The 20,297-nt window shown below is 34.6% G+C and overlaps 2 protein-coding genes across 3 annotated transcripts; one reads left to right on the forward strand and one right to left on the reverse strand.

Annotated features, from left to right (window-relative positions):
- The first annotated feature begins 9,564 nt into the window (after positions 1–9,564).
- LOC133678401 (bidirectional sugar transporter SWEET3-like) lies at positions 9,565–11,603 on the forward strand. The gene is made up of 7 exons (XM_062100691.1): positions 9,565–9,717; positions 9,828–9,864; positions 9,964–10,186; positions 10,446–10,607; positions 10,830–10,949; positions 11,049–11,228; positions 11,363–11,603. The coding sequence occupies exons 1-6, from the start codon at positions 9,681–9,683 to the stop codon at positions 11,217–11,219; spliced, it is 750 nt and encodes a 249-aa protein (XP_061956675.1). The 5' UTR covers positions 9,565–9,680; the 3' UTR covers positions 11,220–11,228; positions 11,363–11,603.
- Positions 11,604–15,455: 3,852 nt separating this feature from the next.
- On the reverse strand, positions 15,456–19,830 carry LOC133678956 (pentatricopeptide repeat-containing protein At5g16420, mitochondrial). 2 transcript variants are annotated; one of them, XM_062101491.1, is made up of 2 exons: positions 17,509–19,830; positions 15,456–15,831 (listed from the first exon to the last, which is right to left on the reverse strand). In XM_062101491.1, the coding sequence occupies exon 1, from the start codon at positions 19,691–19,693 to the stop codon at positions 18,056–18,058; it is 1,638 nt and encodes a 545-aa protein (XP_061957475.1). In that variant the 5' UTR covers positions 19,694–19,830; the 3' UTR covers positions 15,456–15,831; positions 17,509–18,055. The 2 variants fall into 2 exon arrangements, with proteins under 2 accessions (XP_061957475.1, XP_061957474.1); XM_062101490.1 differs by lacking the exon at positions 15,456–15,831 and adding an exon at positions 16,425–16,877.
- Positions 19,831–20,297: the final 467 nt, after the last annotated feature.

Below are 20,297 nucleotides of genomic sequence, written 5' to 3' on the forward strand. Positions count from 1 at the left end.
TCAAACGAAAAGAAGACAAATCAATAGTAGTAGCAGCAGCGGTGAAAACTAACACTTTTAACTCATTTAAAATATATAGTTCATTCTCCTTACGACCTGTTCTAATCAGCTTCTGAGATTGCAGATTCTGTACACAATTAAAGGAACCAGAAAATATGACTAAATAATCACCAGGATCACATAATTGACCAACATAAGCAAGATTCAATATGAGTTTCAAAATAAGATAAACATTAGATAGAGACAAGTGAAGTGTGACAACAGAACCAACATCTGCTAAGGGCATATGAGTGTCATCGATAGCCATAACAGGAATGGAGGGCGAAGGAGATATAGAGGTAAAAGATAAAGAATATGGAGATATATGATGTGAAGCTCAAGAATCCAAGACCCATTCAGAATGTGACATACCCGAGGAAAAATAGTTTTTGACGATCTTATGTGCAGCTTCGAGAAAGTCCAAGGCAACTGACTTATAGAAGAAGAAGCGGACATTGCTTGTGACTGTAAGGAGAGAAACTTCTGAAATTGCGCAGCTAGAGTACTAGGATCGGTGATAGAGCCTGATGAAGCTACTGCTGCAGTATTATGGTGTGGTGATTTATAACCCTGAGGTGATTTATGAGCATTAGACTGTGACTGGCTGCCAGGCTTCTAAGATTGATTTTGTTGTCTCAATTTGGAACGCTGAGCCTTCAAATGATCTTTTTTGCTTACAGAAATTGCACTCGTCGAAGCCAATCCTTGTGTGAGGTTTATTATGATTATTAGAGAATAACTTAGAGGGTACCATTGGTACAGAAGGATTCAAAGTAGAAAGAATTTCCTTTTTAGAATACGATTAAAGATGTATTTCTTCAGCCAATAACTCACTGACAATAGATTCAATATAAGGCAGTGGAGAATGATGCAGAATTGAACCTTTAAGTCCTTCAAAATCATTGTAAAATGCTGTTAAAAACTGTACCAATCGTTGCTATTCTCTATGCTCAATATAGGCACCACATGCCTTTAGTTCTGCCAATTCTACAAGAGCCAATTGATCCCAGAGATCTGTTATAGCAGAATAAAACTCCTGAATACTCATATTCTTCTGATGAAGAGCTCGTATATCATTCTCTAATTGATACTGCTTTGTAAAATTTGATTGCGTGAATAACCTTTACAAATGATCCCAAACCTCCTTTATTGTCTCATACTTTGCCAACGACATACCTATAGAATATTTAATGGAATTGTTAATCCAAGTAATAATCTTTGCATTGTTTGCTTCCCATGCATCTATCAAAACAACATCCCCTTTTTCAGTATTTTTAGGTACCGTATAGGTTCCATTGACATATCTCCACATCTTTTTACCCTTAAAAAAATTTATCATTACATAACTCCAATATGAATAGTTCTTCCCATCCAACCTCACACTTACAGACTGAAGCGAACCATCTCTTTCAATAGCTATAATCAACAATCACAGAGAATCAGAATGCAAAAGCAGCGGAAAATAAAATATCAAATTGCAAAAACTAAACGCAGAAGATGAAATACCAAAATAATTACAGAAACTGAACATATATATCAAATTGCAGAAGCTGAATACCAAATTGCAGAAGGAAAGACGAAATACCAGATTTTACAGAAACGGAAGACAAAATATCACTTCAAATTGCATAAGGAAAGATGAAATACTACTTGGATTCTTGAAAGTTGTGTTTAAGATTAAACCTCGTTCTATGAAACCAGGTCTAACCTGGACCTAGTGAGAGAGATCGACATTGGCAAGGCTCAGGAGATTTCTTAAAACCGCCATATTTGAAGCGATGAACTACATGGCTTCAAATATAAGGCAGTGAAGAGAAGTCCTGATCCCTTAACCAGATGTCGAACTTTCATGTTAAAACAATTTAATTAACACAAAATAAATATGAACATGAATGAGAAGGAGGTTATAATTCTTTTTAATTTGTTTATTCTAAAAGTACATGATTTAACCTAAATACAAAAAAATTATATATAAATTAAGTTAAAAATATTATTTTATTTTTAATAAATAAAACAAGATAAATATAGTATTTAATAAATATACCATACTGGTCAAATATAAATATGCCAGCAACGGTTATATAGATAAGAGTGGTCGTATGTAAAGTACCGGCGACAGCTTTAATCCCACATTATATAGGAAATCACACCAGCTATATAAAATATTTGAAACAAATAGTCTTGCTCCCACAAAATGCATGGAAAGATGTATCACTTTACTTTTCTGTTTGGTAACTAGCATAGTTGTCTGGAAGCAGACGTTCAAAGTTCAAACTAGTTGAAACTCAAGGAAGAAGGAAGGTTCGAACAAACATTTTGGTTGTACACAACTCCTAGCCTAGCTCTGCTGTCGAGTGCCATGGTTTTAATAACGTAGTTTCTCTTAATTACAAGCAACACATGCCCTTGGAAAACAATGGAGGGTGGAGATCCGTGACGAGAGAATAAAGCTGATGTACACGTCTCTACAAACGGCCAAACCTTGTATTGGCCCAAGGAGTATGCAAATTCAATTAAAAAATAATGCTATTTTGGGAATCTGGGGGCATGGAAAAAGTGGGGATGGTTGGCTTCCTTTTCTTGGAATAGTGGTTTATCCAACCACAACCACCACCGGAAAGTACACTAGGAACGGTAAGAATTTCCCGACTAGGGTCGGTCTGTTGTAGACTTGTAGTGCTGTATTTATGTATAATGGAAAGGTTGGATTAGTAAAAAGTTAGCATAGAAACATTATCATAATAATAATATGAACAGAGCCATTGGGTTTTTGTCAAAGTCTGCATCTGGTTTGAACCAGAAAGCATTGTTAAATATGAGCAGTTGACTCTGAAAACTGATTAACGCAGTGATCGGTTGGACGAGATAATTAGCTGGGTTGATGAATGGTCATTTTATTTTTATAAAATTATTTTATTTAAGAATAAATCAATTATATGTAAGAATAAAAAAATAATGATGGATTTGACCTGACAATGAAATTGATGAATAGATGGTTGAACCTGTGGCTAACAGCCAAAACCTTCACTTGTTCAATCTATGGATGGATTCTAACAATACTTCTTATATGAATATCACTGTTTGTCATTTTTTTTACTGTCAAAGTACCCTAAATTCACTTGTCATAATCAAACCGGATTCCGCATGATTGAGGTATTCAATTGTCCATACAAAAACTGACACGTAAAGTGTTGTGATTCACTAGATAAATAAGAAAAAAGTTTGCAAAATAGCTTGGATATATCAAATATGTAATCCGACAAAAACAACCTAAATTTTAGATATAATTTTTTGTTTGTGTTTAAATTCTGGCAAATAATTTATATTATTTTTGTTGTTTTAATTATTTTTCTAATTAAATTTTAATTTTAAGCATCTTTTCTACTTAACTTTGAATTTTTAATTTTATAGCCTTGCAAGATTTTATTATGATCTTTTGTCTCGGTCATTATAACATATAGGAGCAGAATTACCACGACCAGTATAAGCTTGAAGTTTTCTTCACAACTCCCAGAAATTCTTCGTAATTCTTCGTAACTCCCTAAAGTTTTAAAATATTTTAATTTTGATCTTTAAATTTTTAAATTTTCATAATTGTTATGTATTTGGACTCTTTAAAAATAAAATATTTCCTCCCTAACCTTATAGTTTTTATAATAATCATCTCTATTTGAAAATTTTCTAGTTACACCCCTGATAGCACATCTATCTAATATAATAATCATAATAATAGATATAGTTAGTCTTTGAAATAGTGATATTTATTGCTTGATTAAGACTATGATATATATGGTTTTTTATTTGAAAATATATTAAAATAATATATTTATTTTAATTTAATTTTGACATTACTATATTGAAACAATCTAAAAACATAAAAAATAATTTAAAGTTTAATTTTTTTTTTAAAATATAATTAGACTGTAACACCAAAAACTACCTTAATCTATCATGATTATCGACATACTGTTCATTACAGACCCAATGATCGGAGCTGCAATCTATAATTTATTTTTTTGACAAAACTCATTATTATAAGTTTTCTTTTTACTATTTATCATTTCCTTTTTTTGACGTCATTTTCTTTTATGCTCGTGCATAGTTCTTCTTTTTAACTTTTTGAATTTTTTTTGTTATCCAGTACTTAATTCTAACGTGGTAAATTATTTAGGAATGTTGATTATTTATTTTTTCCTCCATGGCCAAAATCCTGTACCTATATATTATCGTGTTTGATAGAAAATCCAAGAGCAACATAAATTCTTGGCAATTAATGTTGCCTTCTGAAAACACACCTTTTCTCAATTCAGCGAGTTGAACTCACCAGCTCGGAAAGAAAGGATTCAAACTGAAAGGAGAATTCTTTCTTCACCATCTGGTCAATTGCAGGAAAACATTAAACAGATTAGGTGAAAAATGACTTTAGAGTCTCAATCTACCGTATTTAACTTTCATGCCTTGGATTTTTTGACGAGCTAGTAGGTTGGATAAGGATCGATAGCATTCTCCAAACATTTGTCTCATCTACTGTCTTTTCTAGGCATTATAGAAGTCCTACAATTGTGCGAGGTTTAGTGCTTGATCTTCATGGACAAACAAGAAGTCCTGGACAAGGCCATCTCATCGAAGGTTAGAAATTGACATAAAGCAAACGTTAGCTTATTGATTGTGAGCTGTGGTTGGCCACATCACTAGACAAGTTTAATATTCTTGCTTATCCATATGGTTATGTAGAACACCTTTCATAGAAAGAGAAAAATTATGAGTTTAGGACATTAACCCACTTCATCATTAGCAAAAAAACAAAAGTTCGTGACACCTTTAAATGTGGGTTTTTTTTTAAATATGTGTGTGGGGAAAAATCAACTAGATTACTATAATAAAAAAAAATAACTAATTATCTAAAATATAAGCGTTGACATCATCAATATCATATATAAGCCTTGACCCATAATTTCAAGGGGAAGTCTCAACATCATCGCAAAGTATAAGCAATAAAAGATAAAATAGATCGAAGTGCATAATTTTTATCAGATAGAGGTACCACGTTCAAGCTTTACAAGTTATAACTTTTTTCTTTTTTTAAGAAAAAGAAAGTATGTTAACTGTTTTTTAAATCCATCCATGGTAGATTCAGGCTTTACTCTCTAGTTCAAACAGTCAGCTTTGACAAAGTCCCTTACGTATCATGTCTTTGATATTAATCCAGAACTAGTAGATGAGCCGAGTTATTAAGATTTTTTTTCCCGATCTAAATAAAAAGCCTGAATCTACCATGGATCGATGGATTTTAAGAAATCGAAACAAGCAGCTCTTTTCATGTGGTTTTTCCATAGTATATATGCACTAGCAGGCCCTGAAAGATTTGATTTTTGGCCTATGCTATCCAACACCTAACCCACAATAAGTCTTTCATTCATGCGCCTACATGTATCCAAATGAAAGCTGCAAAGCATTATTTTTCTCTAATGCTTCTCAACATCAGACTACACCTTGGCAACATCTTTTCTTGGGCTAAAAAAATATGATTTTGCTTGCCCACTGTGATTGGAATACTTTGTGTAATTTATCCTCCACAAGTCTTTTCCCAAGTTCTATGGCAGGCAGATTGCGTAAACTGGTTCTATTCTATCATGTAGTTCCACTACTTTACATGGTAAACTGGAAAAGATACAGTAATTGTTGCACTGGTAGTGGTATTAAAATAAATAAAAAAATCTTGCTGCGCACATTTGTCATCCGGTGCAGCAAATAAATAGCGAAATCTTAAGATTCAAGTACAATGAGAAGATCTGGAAAATAAATTTCTCATTAATGTATTAATTTAGCTTCTTTATCCCAGACTGGAAAAGAGGTTTATCTTCATATTAATTAAAAAGAACTAAAGTGTAGCTCCAGACCTATTATCATTAATAAGCATTAATCAATCGCATGTGAAAAAGTTTGCTTGACATCGGGAGACTCTAATATACAGGCAATCAAAACAAATCACCAAGTTAAATCCCAAATAAATTCAATATGAAAGAATCAAATCAAAAAATTAAAATCGAGTGATAAAAAAAAGGAATGAATACCAGTCCAATTGAGTCCTTCAGAGTCCACTATTTCTCTCTTCTTTCCATCAGCTTCAACTCTGCTCCGAGTTCCCTTTCCAGAACGGGGAGATTTTTGTGGAATAATGTGAATAAAACGTTTCATGAAAAAGCAGATAAGATTAGAATAGTCTATGTAATTTTCATCTCCTAGCATTGACAATGACCAAACATTCATCTTTGATTCATTTAACTTGAAACCATATTGTTGGCCATAGCATTCACCAGACTTCTGATTCTTCTTATAACTCGTGCAGATTTATCAATAGCCATTTTCAAGCATCCATATCTAAGGTTCAGTGTGCTTGACATGACAAGTAAAATGGTGCAAGCGAGTCATCTCTGTACAGAGAATATATTCGTAATCCCAGCACAGTGTGCCCTGAAAAGAACTTATGTAAGTTGTATGGATGACCAATAAATGGCGATTGAAATTATCCTCCAAACTTTTAAGAAATTGACCTATTTACAGTCCAAAAATCGGACTTTAAGAGTATAATTTCAAATAAGCGGATGTAAAAAGCAGTTAACAGCAACGAGTGAGTGTTATGCTGACTGTGATGTGAAGCTAGATTGTGGACTCTGCAGAACATTCAAGAACCAGAACCATATGACAAAACAAGGCATCAGAAACCCCAGTGTTGGAGGATAAAGAATTTTAATGAAGTGTTGGAGGCCAAGAAAGAATAAAAATGGAAGACAGCCAAAAGGGTGCCGAGATCACCATCATAGCAAAATAGTCTATCCCTTTATCATATAAAATATATAATGTTGCTTGATAGGAGAGGATGACTTCAAATGTATCTTCTCATCAACTCATTTCCTGCTGAATTTTAAAGATCTTTGGCCAACTATGTTTAAGGGGGGCTTTGGAATAGTTTTTTTTTTTAGAATTAGAATAAATTTTATTTTATTTTTATTAAAAGCAACCACTTAAAATGCATTTCACTAAAAAAAATGCATGGTTTGATGCCAATTAAAATTCTTCTCTTGTTCTAAGAACCATTCCTATAAGAGTATTGGAATAAAATAGCTTTAAATATTCTGGCCAGAAGATGTGGATGCAGAACATTTTTGAAAATATTACGGTTCTTGTAAGTTCATACATGCCGATATTCTCCAAGAATTGATGTGGGGGGAGCCCTATCAGAATTGAGTAAACTATTTTTGAAATCCGATGTTTTTAGCTAAATAATTAATAACTTGATTTTTTTTCAGTTTAAAAACGTCGGTAATGATATCCCTGTATTTGTGATATAGCCGAACATGATAAGAAAAAAAAAAAAAAGAATTTGAATGAAAAGGGCTTGAGTCGAAAATCTTAGAAGCATATTTTTTATTTCCTAAGCCGTAGATAGCCTCTCACACAAGAGAAAGAGAATATTCTCTTCATTAATTATAAAAAATTCCAAATCTATTAAAATACAAACTAAACAACTCCAAACCAAATAGGTCTACCAAATCTAATTGAAAAACACTTAACTCGAAGAATTTTATCTGAAATCTTAAATCTTTATAATACTCATCTTGATTAAAAAATTATCTTTTTTGTACCTCTCGCCTCTAAAAAGGATTTTAAAAACTATTTGTAGATTCGTGATCATTACTCACCTCACAATCCTTTAGACTTTCCACTAATTGGAGTAATTCTACATGTCTTCTATTAATAGTTTAAGGATATCTTTTTTTTAGGAAGAACCTCGTCATCTTTTCTAGTATGAACATATCTTGTTCTGTGACTTTTATCAGTCATAATTATTTAACAGCATACAACAAGTAACTAATTACCAATAATCATTAAGTTTTAATAGCAATGGACGCATCTAAACCTAACAAGAAGAAAACAAAAATGAAAAAAAGCAAAATTAAAATAAAAAGAGCTGAAAACAAAAAATGTTAGACAATGTAGATAATTCCACATGAAAGAGAAAGAGAACTATTTCTTTATTAATTGTTTAAAAAAAAAACATCAAAGTTTGTTGAAATACAAGTTAAATAACTATATTTATATTAACCATAGTCTACCTAAAAAAATCTCAATAAATAATCAGTGAGTTATTATAGAGATTAATTCCAAAATTAAATAGAAAAAATAAAATTAGTAGGTACAATATTTGATTTCCTAAGCTAAATAGAAAAAAAATAAAAATATCTAGAAAACAAATATCCTACATCAATTTGTTTGTAACTCAATCCTCCTTTAGTGTGACATGGCAATTTAATTGTTTTTCTTAAATTACCCTTCTAGTCATATTTTCCAACCTCACCTACTATAAACAACAACAAAAATGCATTTCAAAAGAGTTTAGACAATTACAAAAGAAAAATAAAAATAAAAATACCAGTGAACAATAGTCAATCAAAAGAACTAACTTAAAAAACACAGAACATACAACAACTAAATTATAATTTACTCGTTAGAATTTTTGAAAAAAAATATATTTATTTTTCAATAAAAAAGAAAAATAAAAATCATGAGTGAAAAAAATACATAAAGCAGCAGTGGTACAAATGTAAAACTGGAAAATTTAACATTTACAGTTGATGATGAAGTTTCAGATCTTAAGAAGTGAAAGCATTGTTTTCCAAAACTTAGAAAGTAATCATGCATGTTGCTTTCATTATGATCATAATCAACAGTAATGCCTCAAATCTCATAGTAGGAAAATGGCACAGCTCTCTCTCAACAAATGATATATTAATACAGGCATGCACAAACCAGATCTTTCGAATGGGATACCTGTACAAAGAGATTAAAAAAAAACTGCAGATCGTTTCATGATACACTCTAACACAGCACAGGTATGCTAATGAGGTAAGAACGTATGGACAACTCCTCGACTATGGGTGGTCTTTTAACAAACTTTCTATCTTTTCTAATTCGATCTCTTAGCAGTATCCCTAGAAACATGATCACCCTTGACAAGTTCTCTGATGGTGACACGAACATAAAGAAGCATAAATGTCCTGATTCACTGAAGAGAACACGGTTTATGTACGTGTCTGTGTCTGTGTCTGTGTAAGGGGTGCGCCCAGGTTGTCTTCTTTTTTTACACGAAAAATGAAAGTGCATATCGTCATATACATTTGCCTTCGAAAATGTTGCTAGGCACAAAGGGGGAAAAACATTTAATAAACGTACTGCATGTTGATTGATTAGCCAAACATCACATAAGGGATTTCTAGCAAGTGGAAGTGCCATGGCATCTTCCACTTGCAACAGGCAACAGCAAAGAATTCCTTGTCTTTGTTCCTCTAATCTTATTCTCAAAACCCAACCTGATTTTATGACAATTTCCCATTAAAGATTATAAAAAACAAATTCAACATTAAGCAAGCTCTTTCCATCCACAAATTAAGATAAAGCAGTCCACAGGTTCCATGAAAACGTCGACAGCACTATATTCTCTTTATACATGTCCCCCCCCCCCCCTTATTTATATCCCCCGTTGTTAAACAGTTCACATGACATTCATAGCTAGTAATTTAGAGAGTGTTCTTGTTGGGACCGTTCTTTCAACTTAGGACCATCATTGCAGAGAGAATAACATGGGAGATACGCTGCGCCTAGCAGTAGGAGTCATGGGTATAACTTTCTTCTCTGTTTTTTCTTTCCCTGTATCAGCTATCTAGCATTAAATATAACTATTCTACTCAAGTTAACTAATATATCAAATCTTCATGATTTTATTGCAGGGAATGCAGCTTCGATGTTGCTTTTTTCAGTACCTATGTAATGCCAAGACTCTGATACTTGTAAACAAAATATTAGTTTGTCATTTTAAAACATTTGAAAATGAAACTCAAAGTCTTAATTTTTTTATGTTTCCAGATTAACTTTCTATAGGATCATAAGGAAGAAAAGCACTGAAGAGTTCTCATGTGTTCCTTACATCATTGCACTGCTAAACTGTCTCCTGTACACCTGGTATGGGTTGCCTGTCGTAAGCTACAGATGGGAAAACTTCCCTGTGGTCACCATCAATGGTTTAGGGATTCTTTTCGAGTTTTCCTTCATTTTCATATATTTTTGGTTCACTTCAGCCAGAGGAAAGGCAAGTTATTTGAACTTTATCTGTCAAACTATTGCAGAAATGTTTTTCCTTGCATGCTTGAATTATCAATGCTAGCATGCACACCGTAGACTAACAACTCAAGTTTACACATACGCTTGTGTATTTCAAAGTACGTTTTTATTCCTTGCTGCCTTTCAGCCAGAACACAAAGTAACACAACTCCTTGGCTATATAAATGCATGGATGTATGCATATGAATCGCTATGTGTATTTACAATTAATAGCCATTGGTGTGCAGATAAAGGTTGCAATCACAGTGATACCTGTTATCCTAGTTTTCTGCATCACGGCAGCTATCTCAGCTTTTGCTTTACATGATCACCACCATCGCAAGATATTTGTTGGGAGTGTTGCTCTTGTGGCCTCTGTGGCAATGTATGGTTCTCCGCTAGTGGTTGTGGTGAGCCATCTTCATCTCTTTTTACCTCACCATATACAGCCAAAGTTGAAAGCTAAAAAACCATATCTAAAACATAAACAAATATGTGAAATAAATTTAGCATGTCTAGCACAACATAAACACATTCAATATCTAAGTTATCTGTCTCCCTCAGGGCTTTCGGTGAAGCAACTATTTGCTCAAGCTTTCCTTCTAATAAATTATCTAAATAAATAATTGCAGAAAAAGGTGATAATGACACAGAGCGTAGAATACATGCCATTCTACCTATCGTTTTTCTCCTTCCTTGCAAGTTCTTCTTGGATGGCCTATGGACTACTGAGCCATGATCTCTTTCTCGCGGTTTGTACAATTATTCAATCTTTAATTGGTTATAACAAGAACTTTTGCGGTTCATGCGCTCTTTGGTTTTCTTTAACCTAATTTCTTGAATTTTGGCAGTCCCCAAATCTTGTTGGTAGCCCCTTGGGATTTCTTCAACTAATACTGTACTGCAAGTACAGAAAAACAGGGATCATGGAAGAACCAGAAAAATGGGATCTAGAAAAGAATGAAGAGAAATCCAAACAGTTGCAGCTAGTGATTAATGACAGTGCTAATGACAAGAGTTAACAAAATCACGTAAGAGAAAGACATTTGTTTTGTGTACATATCCTCTGTTAAATCTCTAAAATTAATCTACATTCCTAACAAAGTATGATCTCCATGCGCGCGCGCGCGAACAAAATTTTAACATATTTTCTTGTTTGTGACAGGGTACTCTATATTTCACTGTGATCAATTTTCCTGAACTTCAGAGAGGCAGGAAGCAGCTGAAGTTTCAAAGAGGAGCTCTTGTAGTGACGGATGTTTATGATTATATAAAATTAACTAATGTTGTCAAATCAATAAAATATTATCATGAAATTAAAAACTTAAAATGAAGGATGGTAGCTTCTCGTGTCAAGCCTAAATGTATCTGATGTACCACTATAATCAACTGTTATTTTCCCCAAATGAGTGCAAATACAGGAGCAACATTGTCAAATGAGATCATCAAGGAAAATCGCGCCTGCACATGCAACAGACTAGATTCATTCATAATTTTAGATGCTGTGGAAAATCCCAACTGAAATATTTTATCAGCTCCCTTCATATCTGCAAGAATTCCTAAACATCAATGCACACCTTGAGGAGAAAGGAAACGGTAGTAAAATAATGTAGAATGCAACTTTAACAAAATATCAGGCACATTAATTAGATAGTTAACCAGAACCTTTTGTATTTTCCTTCCTTCCCAGGTCAGCCTTCACCTGAGTTGAAAACCCACATGTTAATCACTCGTGACGTCCACTTTTTCTACTCAGCATATACTAGAACAATGCCCTTCCAATGATTACCAAAAAGGCCATCTAAAAGACATAAATAACTACTTGTATCCTTGGGGAAACTGAAAGGAATGATTTGTGTTCATGTCCTCACTAGCAAAAGGTAAAAAGTGGCCAAACAAGGTCAACTTAGACACATATTTAATAGGTGTGTGCTGAAGAAAAGAGAGGCATCAGCTTTAACACATCTATAAAAGAGAGAACCATACTTGTGAGACCCATTCCGAGGTCCGAAACGAAAAAGGGTAAGGGTCATTGGATCACAGGTCCGTAAGAAAGGGTAAGGGTTATTAGATCACAGGCTAACTTATTAGGTTATCAACTTTATTATTTTGATCTAAAATGATATCTTTTGAGTTTTTTTATTTAAATCTTTTAATTTTTTTAGATCAGGTTTAAGTCTAATTTTACCAGATCAAATAGGTCACAAGTTAATTTATAGATCATCCTGATTTGATAAGGTTAATATCAGAATTTATTTAAATTAAAATCTAACTAAAATCAAACTTTAAATCATTGGTATGCCTCAACTTAGAATTTTAAAGAACTTCTTTAAAAGTACTTTTATATAGTTCAACTATCATTTTTAAAAAATGCAAAAGTGACAATAAATCAATAAAACTGTTATTTCTACTATTATTATTAGTATGAGCAGAATAACCAGACCTGCTCTAATGTGCATGAAGCGTTGTTCTGACACAGGATATATTCTGAGAATCCACAGGCTTGAGAAGTGCCAGCCAGCTTTCATTGTCCAATATCCTGATGAATCACAACCATGAAAACGAAGACAGAAATTCAATGCTTAAATTTGGAACAATAACATTCGTGATGAGAAGCCAACCATTGGCGGCAATTACAGGGAATGAGTTCCAGCATGATCATAGGTGAAAAAATAAACATAACCAAAAAAAGATTCTGAAAAGTGACCACTCAAGTGGAACAATTACTGCAACAGATCAACATCGAAAACATAAATGTGGTTAAGGAAACGAAAAACGCAGCATCTGAAGTGCATCCAAATTATAGTACAACAGCTTCAATAAAGAACACATTATAGCAGATACATGACAGAAATAACTTGCTCTTTTCACATGACTATGAACAGTGGAATAATTTTCAATGAGCAATATAAAGCTTAAATTTAGATCATACCACTAGAATAAGCTAGGAAAGTGATCTTTTGAGTTGCTATTTCTTTTATATCATTCGCATCATTTATACTTGTTAATTAGTAGAGAGAAACATAAATTAAACAACCAGTAAAATAAGCTTAACCATTGATCTGATTCTCTAAAACAATAATCAACTGTCATTGAAAGAGAAAAACAGTTCAATGAGCAAAGAATATTAGATTTGCTGTAAGTTGTTCCGAAGTGTTATAAATTATAGTGCAATGTGGATGTGTTCTATCTTCTGCTGAGAACTCATTAAGTCCAGAGTTCAGCATAATACAATGACACCCAGGATCCTTTTTCACTTCCAAGTCTCTCAATCCATTTCTCACATGCAGCTTCTCTCCCCACTTTCCCCATGCTGCATATATATATATATATATATGTTAGACAAAATGACATTAGCTGAGTTTGGCTTGGTATCCGAACTGAACAAAAGCTTGGCCACCCTATCACCCGCTTCCATTACTTTCCAAAACCAACAAGCATTGAGAAAAGCTGCCCAAATGACAATATCTACTTGAATTGGAATTGCTTCTAGTAGTTGCCCTGCTCGATCCACCACGCATGCTTAATGTTCTAAAGATGGAGTTGCTCCATAATATTCATCCATTGTGTAGCAGAATCCCATCCCTTCCTTGACTAGGGTAGCACGACCATAGGAAGAAAAAATTCCCAGCAAAAGTAGCTCCATTAGGGACCACCTTTAGCTCTAACATGTGCATAAACAGCATAATGGCTTCAGAGCCAAGTCCAGACGTGCATATCCATTAATAAGAGCTGTCCAAACAGCCACAACGGGCCAAGAGTGAGATTTCTGAGCATCAAATATGCTCCCACATATGGAATACATATCAACAAGAAAAGCTCCGCCATCAACATTTGATACAAATGGCGTTATGCATGCTCAAGATGGCAGGAAGCATCTGCCCTAGTTGAAATGATCCATGGCATGATCAATCATGAAAATAGAACAGAAAATATTGTTGATCTTGTGAAGTCTATTAACAATCAGCTCATGGTCTCATATAGTTTCAAGGCTTCTTCGAGCCAGTCATTTTAAATGTAACCTTATATCATTGAGTTCCAAGTGACAGGATTTCTTTCGCCTTTGGATTCTTCAAAAGCATCAAAACCTTGTCAATTTCACCATTCTTTGAATACACAGAAATCATAATATTCAAAGGAAATATAGCTTTGTGAGGCATTGTCTCAAACAATCTCTTCGATCCTCAACTCAGCTACTCATTCTTATCCTTCAACCATCAAATTACACAACTGAATTTTTCTCGTTCAATTTGTTAAATATCAACTCCGCATCTTCAATCCCCCACATAAGCAAATTCGAAGCACTTGAACATGGGCTAATCCTTTCATTATAAAATCTCTTGGCATTGCCGATATCTCGCAATCACAATACAACTCAATCAAAGCAGCACCAGCTCATTGATCACATTCCAAACCAAATTTTGTAAAAATCCCATGAACGGCCATCCCTTCACTTAAAGCACCAAGCTTTAACCTTAAAACACAATCTAAATTATACCCATTGGGCATCACCTTTCCACTCTTCCTCGTCCATTTAAACAATGTCAGAGCCTTTTCCTCAACCGTCCTCATCTTTGTATGCCTCGAGATGAGCACCGTTCAATAACCCACATGCATCATACCCCACAATAACCCATTCCATCATGTAATTCACCAAAAAAAACAACTCAGCGTCCACGTTTAACAAACAATTTGCATAAAAAAAACAAACAAAACAGTACTAAAAGTGGGCTCACTGAGAACAACATTATAACGGTGCTTTAGCCGAAGTAAAGAAAATAACAAGTTCAACTTGCCCCATTAAAATCACAGTTCGTTCAGGCATTTTACCGAACAGTAGGGAGCATAGTCTAGTTGGCCGATTTTGGCGTGCTAGACGACCGCGAAAGTTTATAGAAGCTATAAGATAGCGGGGGGTTTTTGGTGTTTGGTAATGGGTGTCGCGTGATTCTGCCTCTACTTACAAGGAAAGTAACTGGTCATCAACATTTTTTTTCTTTTTGGAAGGGAAGAGAAAGGATGCTATTGCCTATCGCCTATCGTTGCAAATTCCAAGCATTATTCATGTCTCTAACTCGGAAAAGATTTAATTACAAACAAGTTCCTAGAGTTTAACAAGAACTATCTATTAGCTCCCTTTTTATCAGAAACCATATATTCAATCCTTTTTCAAATTCCTTTTCAATTTATTTCATTTTTATGTTTTTTTCTAGAAATATAAAAATTAATAGATCAGTACATAACTAGGAAAGAACGCATTTCTGAAAAAAATGTGTTCAAACCATCTGAATCACAGTATCACACACGCTACATCATGCATCCAAATTTTTTGAGGATCCCTTGACGCCATTACATACCAAGTAGCATTATGAACAAGCATAAACGCTTGGCTACCATTCTTGATCACTTACGACACTGTTTTGGCATTTCCATACACGTCATTTCTTCTGGTTTGGTGGATCCAAGAGTTTCCAACTTCTACCCACAACATCAAAAGTGCTGGAATCATCCATCTGATGAAAACAAGACCATTATCCATTGACGAATAAAGCATTAACAACAGCACCTGGACCATAAAATTCCCCATCGATTTTCTCCCCATAGACTCCTGTGGTCAATGCAGGTTTTCTACGGCTACATAAACAAACCCGAAACTTCTCATTAGAAACGTTGCAGCATATAAGAAACAACATGCAAACCAATGACGTAGGCGGTGCTGAAATGTCAAATACAGGAGAGCATAATTCAGATACATCCATGAAGAGAAGGCAACTTTTGCTGTAGAAAACAGATCAAAGAAGAACGAGAATTGGGAAGTCACCCATACATGGACGTAAGGATTCATGTTCCTTGTAGTTCTTGTATACCAGTAGTATGACTATGAACATGCCTCGTAGACAAGTCTCCTAACTTGCATGTTGTAAACAGCAAAGGTCTAGTGACTGAAGGATTGGCACATGTTCTTTTCGGTTGCTGGGTCCTCAGAATCAGAAACCATGGGAGCCTTTTATGTGCTTGGTTTTGCAATGTTAACATGGGAAATTTCAAGAATGAAGAATACCACACTTACAAACTGCCTGGAAAGTGAGGAGATCAAGAGCTGACAGATGGCCTAAGCTAATCAGTAATAGCTTCACGGGAAGATTACAGAGACATCAAGCTCTAGTCTTCTCTATAAAATATTCCTTGCACTCCATCTTTCAATATTCACAAATGAACCACCAATATACAGCCAAGCTCAATCATTTAGAACATAAGTTAATTTACAACGAATAAAGTGGAAGAAAACTGAATATATTCAGCCACAACACCAATTGTAATCTTCCATCCTTATCACACACGCAAGAAGGAAAATAAATAGAAGAAGAAGAAGAAGAATTCATTGCCAACAGTTTTATAATGGCTGACCATCTTAAGATTATAGCCAATAGCTGAAACGATCTTCCAACAGAGATTCATTGTTCTGTTATGAGAAAAATCAGTTATGTTCTCTCAATATTGCTACCATATGTTTAGCTAGATTTGATCCTTATATTTTTCCTCCATTGACATGCTACACAAAAAATAAAAATAAAAATAAAAAACAGATGTTCTTCTCAGAAGCAGGCTGTTATGCATGTCTGTATTCCATGATTTCTAACAAGGCACTGCCCCCACAATTTGACACTTAAGCCATGTCCCTGTTACACACAACAGTCCAGATTTAAGGTTTCATAGAATTTTACAGTTCCAGCAAGTAGGCCACATAGTTTGCCAGTAATAGCAGACGAAAGGAGAAAACAATAGACAAACATGGTTGAAAGTTTCATCCTTTTAACATAAAAGAGGCTACAAATTATGGGCTTAAATTGAAAGAAGTCAGTCAGTTAAAATCAAATTTACAAGCATTAGTTGCTAAGAGAAAAAGATAAGCAAAAAAGCGACCAACATTTGAAGTAACAATTAAAATTCTGAGGCTAGGCCTTCTAATGCGCCAAATTAGGTATTAATAGTTGAAAGAATTCAACTTTTCTCTTTTACCAATAAACATAACATTGAAAAGCTTCATCCATAGCAAAAGGACGTTTAAATTATGGTGATATCAACCAAATTATTCAAATCAAAATCACCGTTGCAAAAGAATGAATTATTATTAAAAAAACCAAAAACAGAGAGAAAGAGGGGGGTAATACTAAAACTTACTAGCTCCCTGGTAAACAAAAAATAAAATTTAAATACAAGGAGAAGAATACATTACATTACTCACCCCATAGTAATACATGAGAACATCAATCAGTGATGGAGAGAGACAGAGAAAGAGAAAGTAGTTACCTTATTCAGTATCTCTGAGCTCGCACTCAGACCTAGCAGATGCTTCCTCTGTGGTTCTTTGTGTGTGTGAAAGAGAGAGAAACCAGGTCCTCACATTGCGCACCTCTTCTTTCAAAGCTTTAAGAATACCAATGCCCTACCCTTGGATAGAATTTTCAGACTACATAAGCAACAAATTTTGCATAACGTATTAACTAACAGCAGCTCATGTGTTTTGGGCATGACAGCTCATTCACCAATGCAAGCATTATCTTGAAAACTACCAACGGTCTATTAAAACTAATAGTGCTAAAAATTCCTCAGTTATCTGCTCTGTAGTTCAGCAATTGAGGCCAGTTTGAACATAAAATCCTACAATATGCTCCTCTTGCTGCTTCACAGAGCTTTTCAGTCTCTCTTAACAGTGACATCCAAACCAAGACAGAGAGAGCACCTGCTAAGTGAACGTTAGCAACTCTATAAATTACTGGGAGCTTCTGCAGTCAGTGCCCTCGAATAATCAAATACCACTTCGTCCATTACTGTATGAAGTCCGATGAATGGATCTCTATGTAGCACTTTCCATTAACAATCTATCAAGAGCACCAGTCCCACAATCCAGATTACCAACAATCTTGTGCAAGAAGAGATCCCAAGAATCAGCATCTACTTCTCTGCTTGCCATGGCCATAGACACAACCTTATCCACATCTCCTTCCATTCCCGATTCCTGTAACCCCTCAATCAATAATGTGTATGTTGACTTATTAGGCAAGCACCCACTATCCAACATCTCTTCAAGAATCCTAACTCCCTCCTTCACAATCCCAGCCTTCATGAAACCCTTAATCAACATATTATATGTAAAAGCATTGGGCCTGCAACGCTTCTCCACCATATCATCCCACAACCTGCCTGCCTCATTCAACTCCCCTCTCTCACACATCCCTGCAATGAGAATATTATATGTCATAAGACTTGGAATCGTACCTTGCTCAAACTCATCAAACAATTTCCTGGCTTCCCACACTTTCCCCTCCTTACAAAGCCAATGTATAAGTGTGCTCATTATTGCATTATCTGGCAAACAATTCTTCTCTAACATCCTCTTCCACAAATGACAAGCATTCTCCACCTTCCCGTCCTCACATAACACATCAATAACCTTACAACAAAGGGTCGAACTTGGCAAAAACTTCTTATCAAGCATATCATCAATCAAGTTACGAGCTTCACCAGATTTTTTCTCTTTACAATAAGCATCAATCATAACCCCATAAGTAACCTCATTCGGTTCCACCCCGTTATACTCCATATTATCCATTACCTTGATAGCATCACTCAACCTCCCTTGTTTACAATACCCAACCATCAAAACTGTATAAGTAGTCGCATCCGGCAACCACCCTTTATCCGAAATATCACTAAAAACCTTCTCAGCATTAACCAAATCGCCCCGTGAAACAAACCCACCTAAAATAGTCGTATAAGTCACCAGATTTGGAATCATTCCCATCGTGGGCATTTCATCGAACACCTTAAGAGCATTTTCTACGTCATTCTTTTTACAAAGAGCCTTAATCAAAATATTAAAACTAAACACATTAGGCAAAACCCCATATTTATCTTTACAATTTTTCAACGTAGAACCCACTAAATCATACCTTTTATTCTGCACAAAAACATTCAATAAAGTATTCAATAATTTCACAGAAGGCTGCATACTGAATTCTTCTTTGATTCGCGTAAATGTTTTGAGGGCTAATCTAGGCCTACCTGCAAGGCCATAATTGCGAATTACAGAGATAAAAACATCGTCGCCGCATTTGATGTGAGAGGAGTTACGTGACAGTTGAGAGAGTAGAGATTCTACCCCACCAAAGGCGCGAGCACGAGAGAGCTTGTCGATGATGGAGTGGTAAGTGTCGTAAGTATGGGAGAAACCAGGGTGATATTTTCCAGCGTAGTCGAAGATTTGGAAGGCGAGGTCGAGATTTTCTTGGTGGGTAATCATGAAGATTAGGCGTTTTGGGTAGAGACGTTGAGGCCAGGGTTTTATTGGGGGTGTTACTGTGTAGGAGGTAGATTCTTGGAGGAGTGGGATCTCAGGATAGGCGGCGGCGCCGACGGTGGTTAGAGTACGGAGGAGAGTGGTGGTTAGTGTGATGTTGGTGCGGCGGAGATGAGATCGAGCATGACAGAACATTGTCGGAGGTGAGGAGGAGCTCACAGTTGCACTGATTACTCTCGTCTCTGAAAAATTTTTGCTTCTTGTTTTTTGCTTCTTTTTGTTTTATTTTCGAATAAACTTTCACACTATGATATCAAAAGGTAAAATATCTCAGTTCTTCACTCTGTACACTTAGGTACTGTTTGGGAACGCGGCTGTGGCTGTGTTCTCAAAAAATTTTAAAAATTTTTTTTTTATTAAAATTTAATATGATTTATATATTTTGGATCGTTTTGATATATTGATGTCAAAAATAATTTTTAAAAAATAAAAAAACATCATTAGCATACATTTTGACACGAAAAGTTATTTGAAAAGCACTCGCAACCACACTATCAAACACGCTCTTATAATTTGGTGTTCTTTGCAAAGTAAATTTATCATTTTATCTTTTTGCTAGAAGGGTAATTTGATTTTTTTATATATAAGAGTTTAAATGTGATTGTTAAATTTATAAGGGTTATTATAGTAATCTCATATTTTTATGATCACTAAAACTATTAAATTATCTTTAAAAGTTATTTTCATTTAATTTTTTAAGGGGTAATTTTTTTTTTATGTTTTTTTAATTGAAATAACT

The sequence above is a fragment of the Populus nigra genome, chromosome 18 (genome assembly GCF_951802175.1).
Source record: "Populus nigra chromosome 18, ddPopNigr1.1, whole genome shotgun sequence".
Lineage (NCBI taxonomy): Eukaryota > Viridiplantae > Streptophyta > Magnoliopsida > Malpighiales > Salicaceae > Populus > Populus nigra.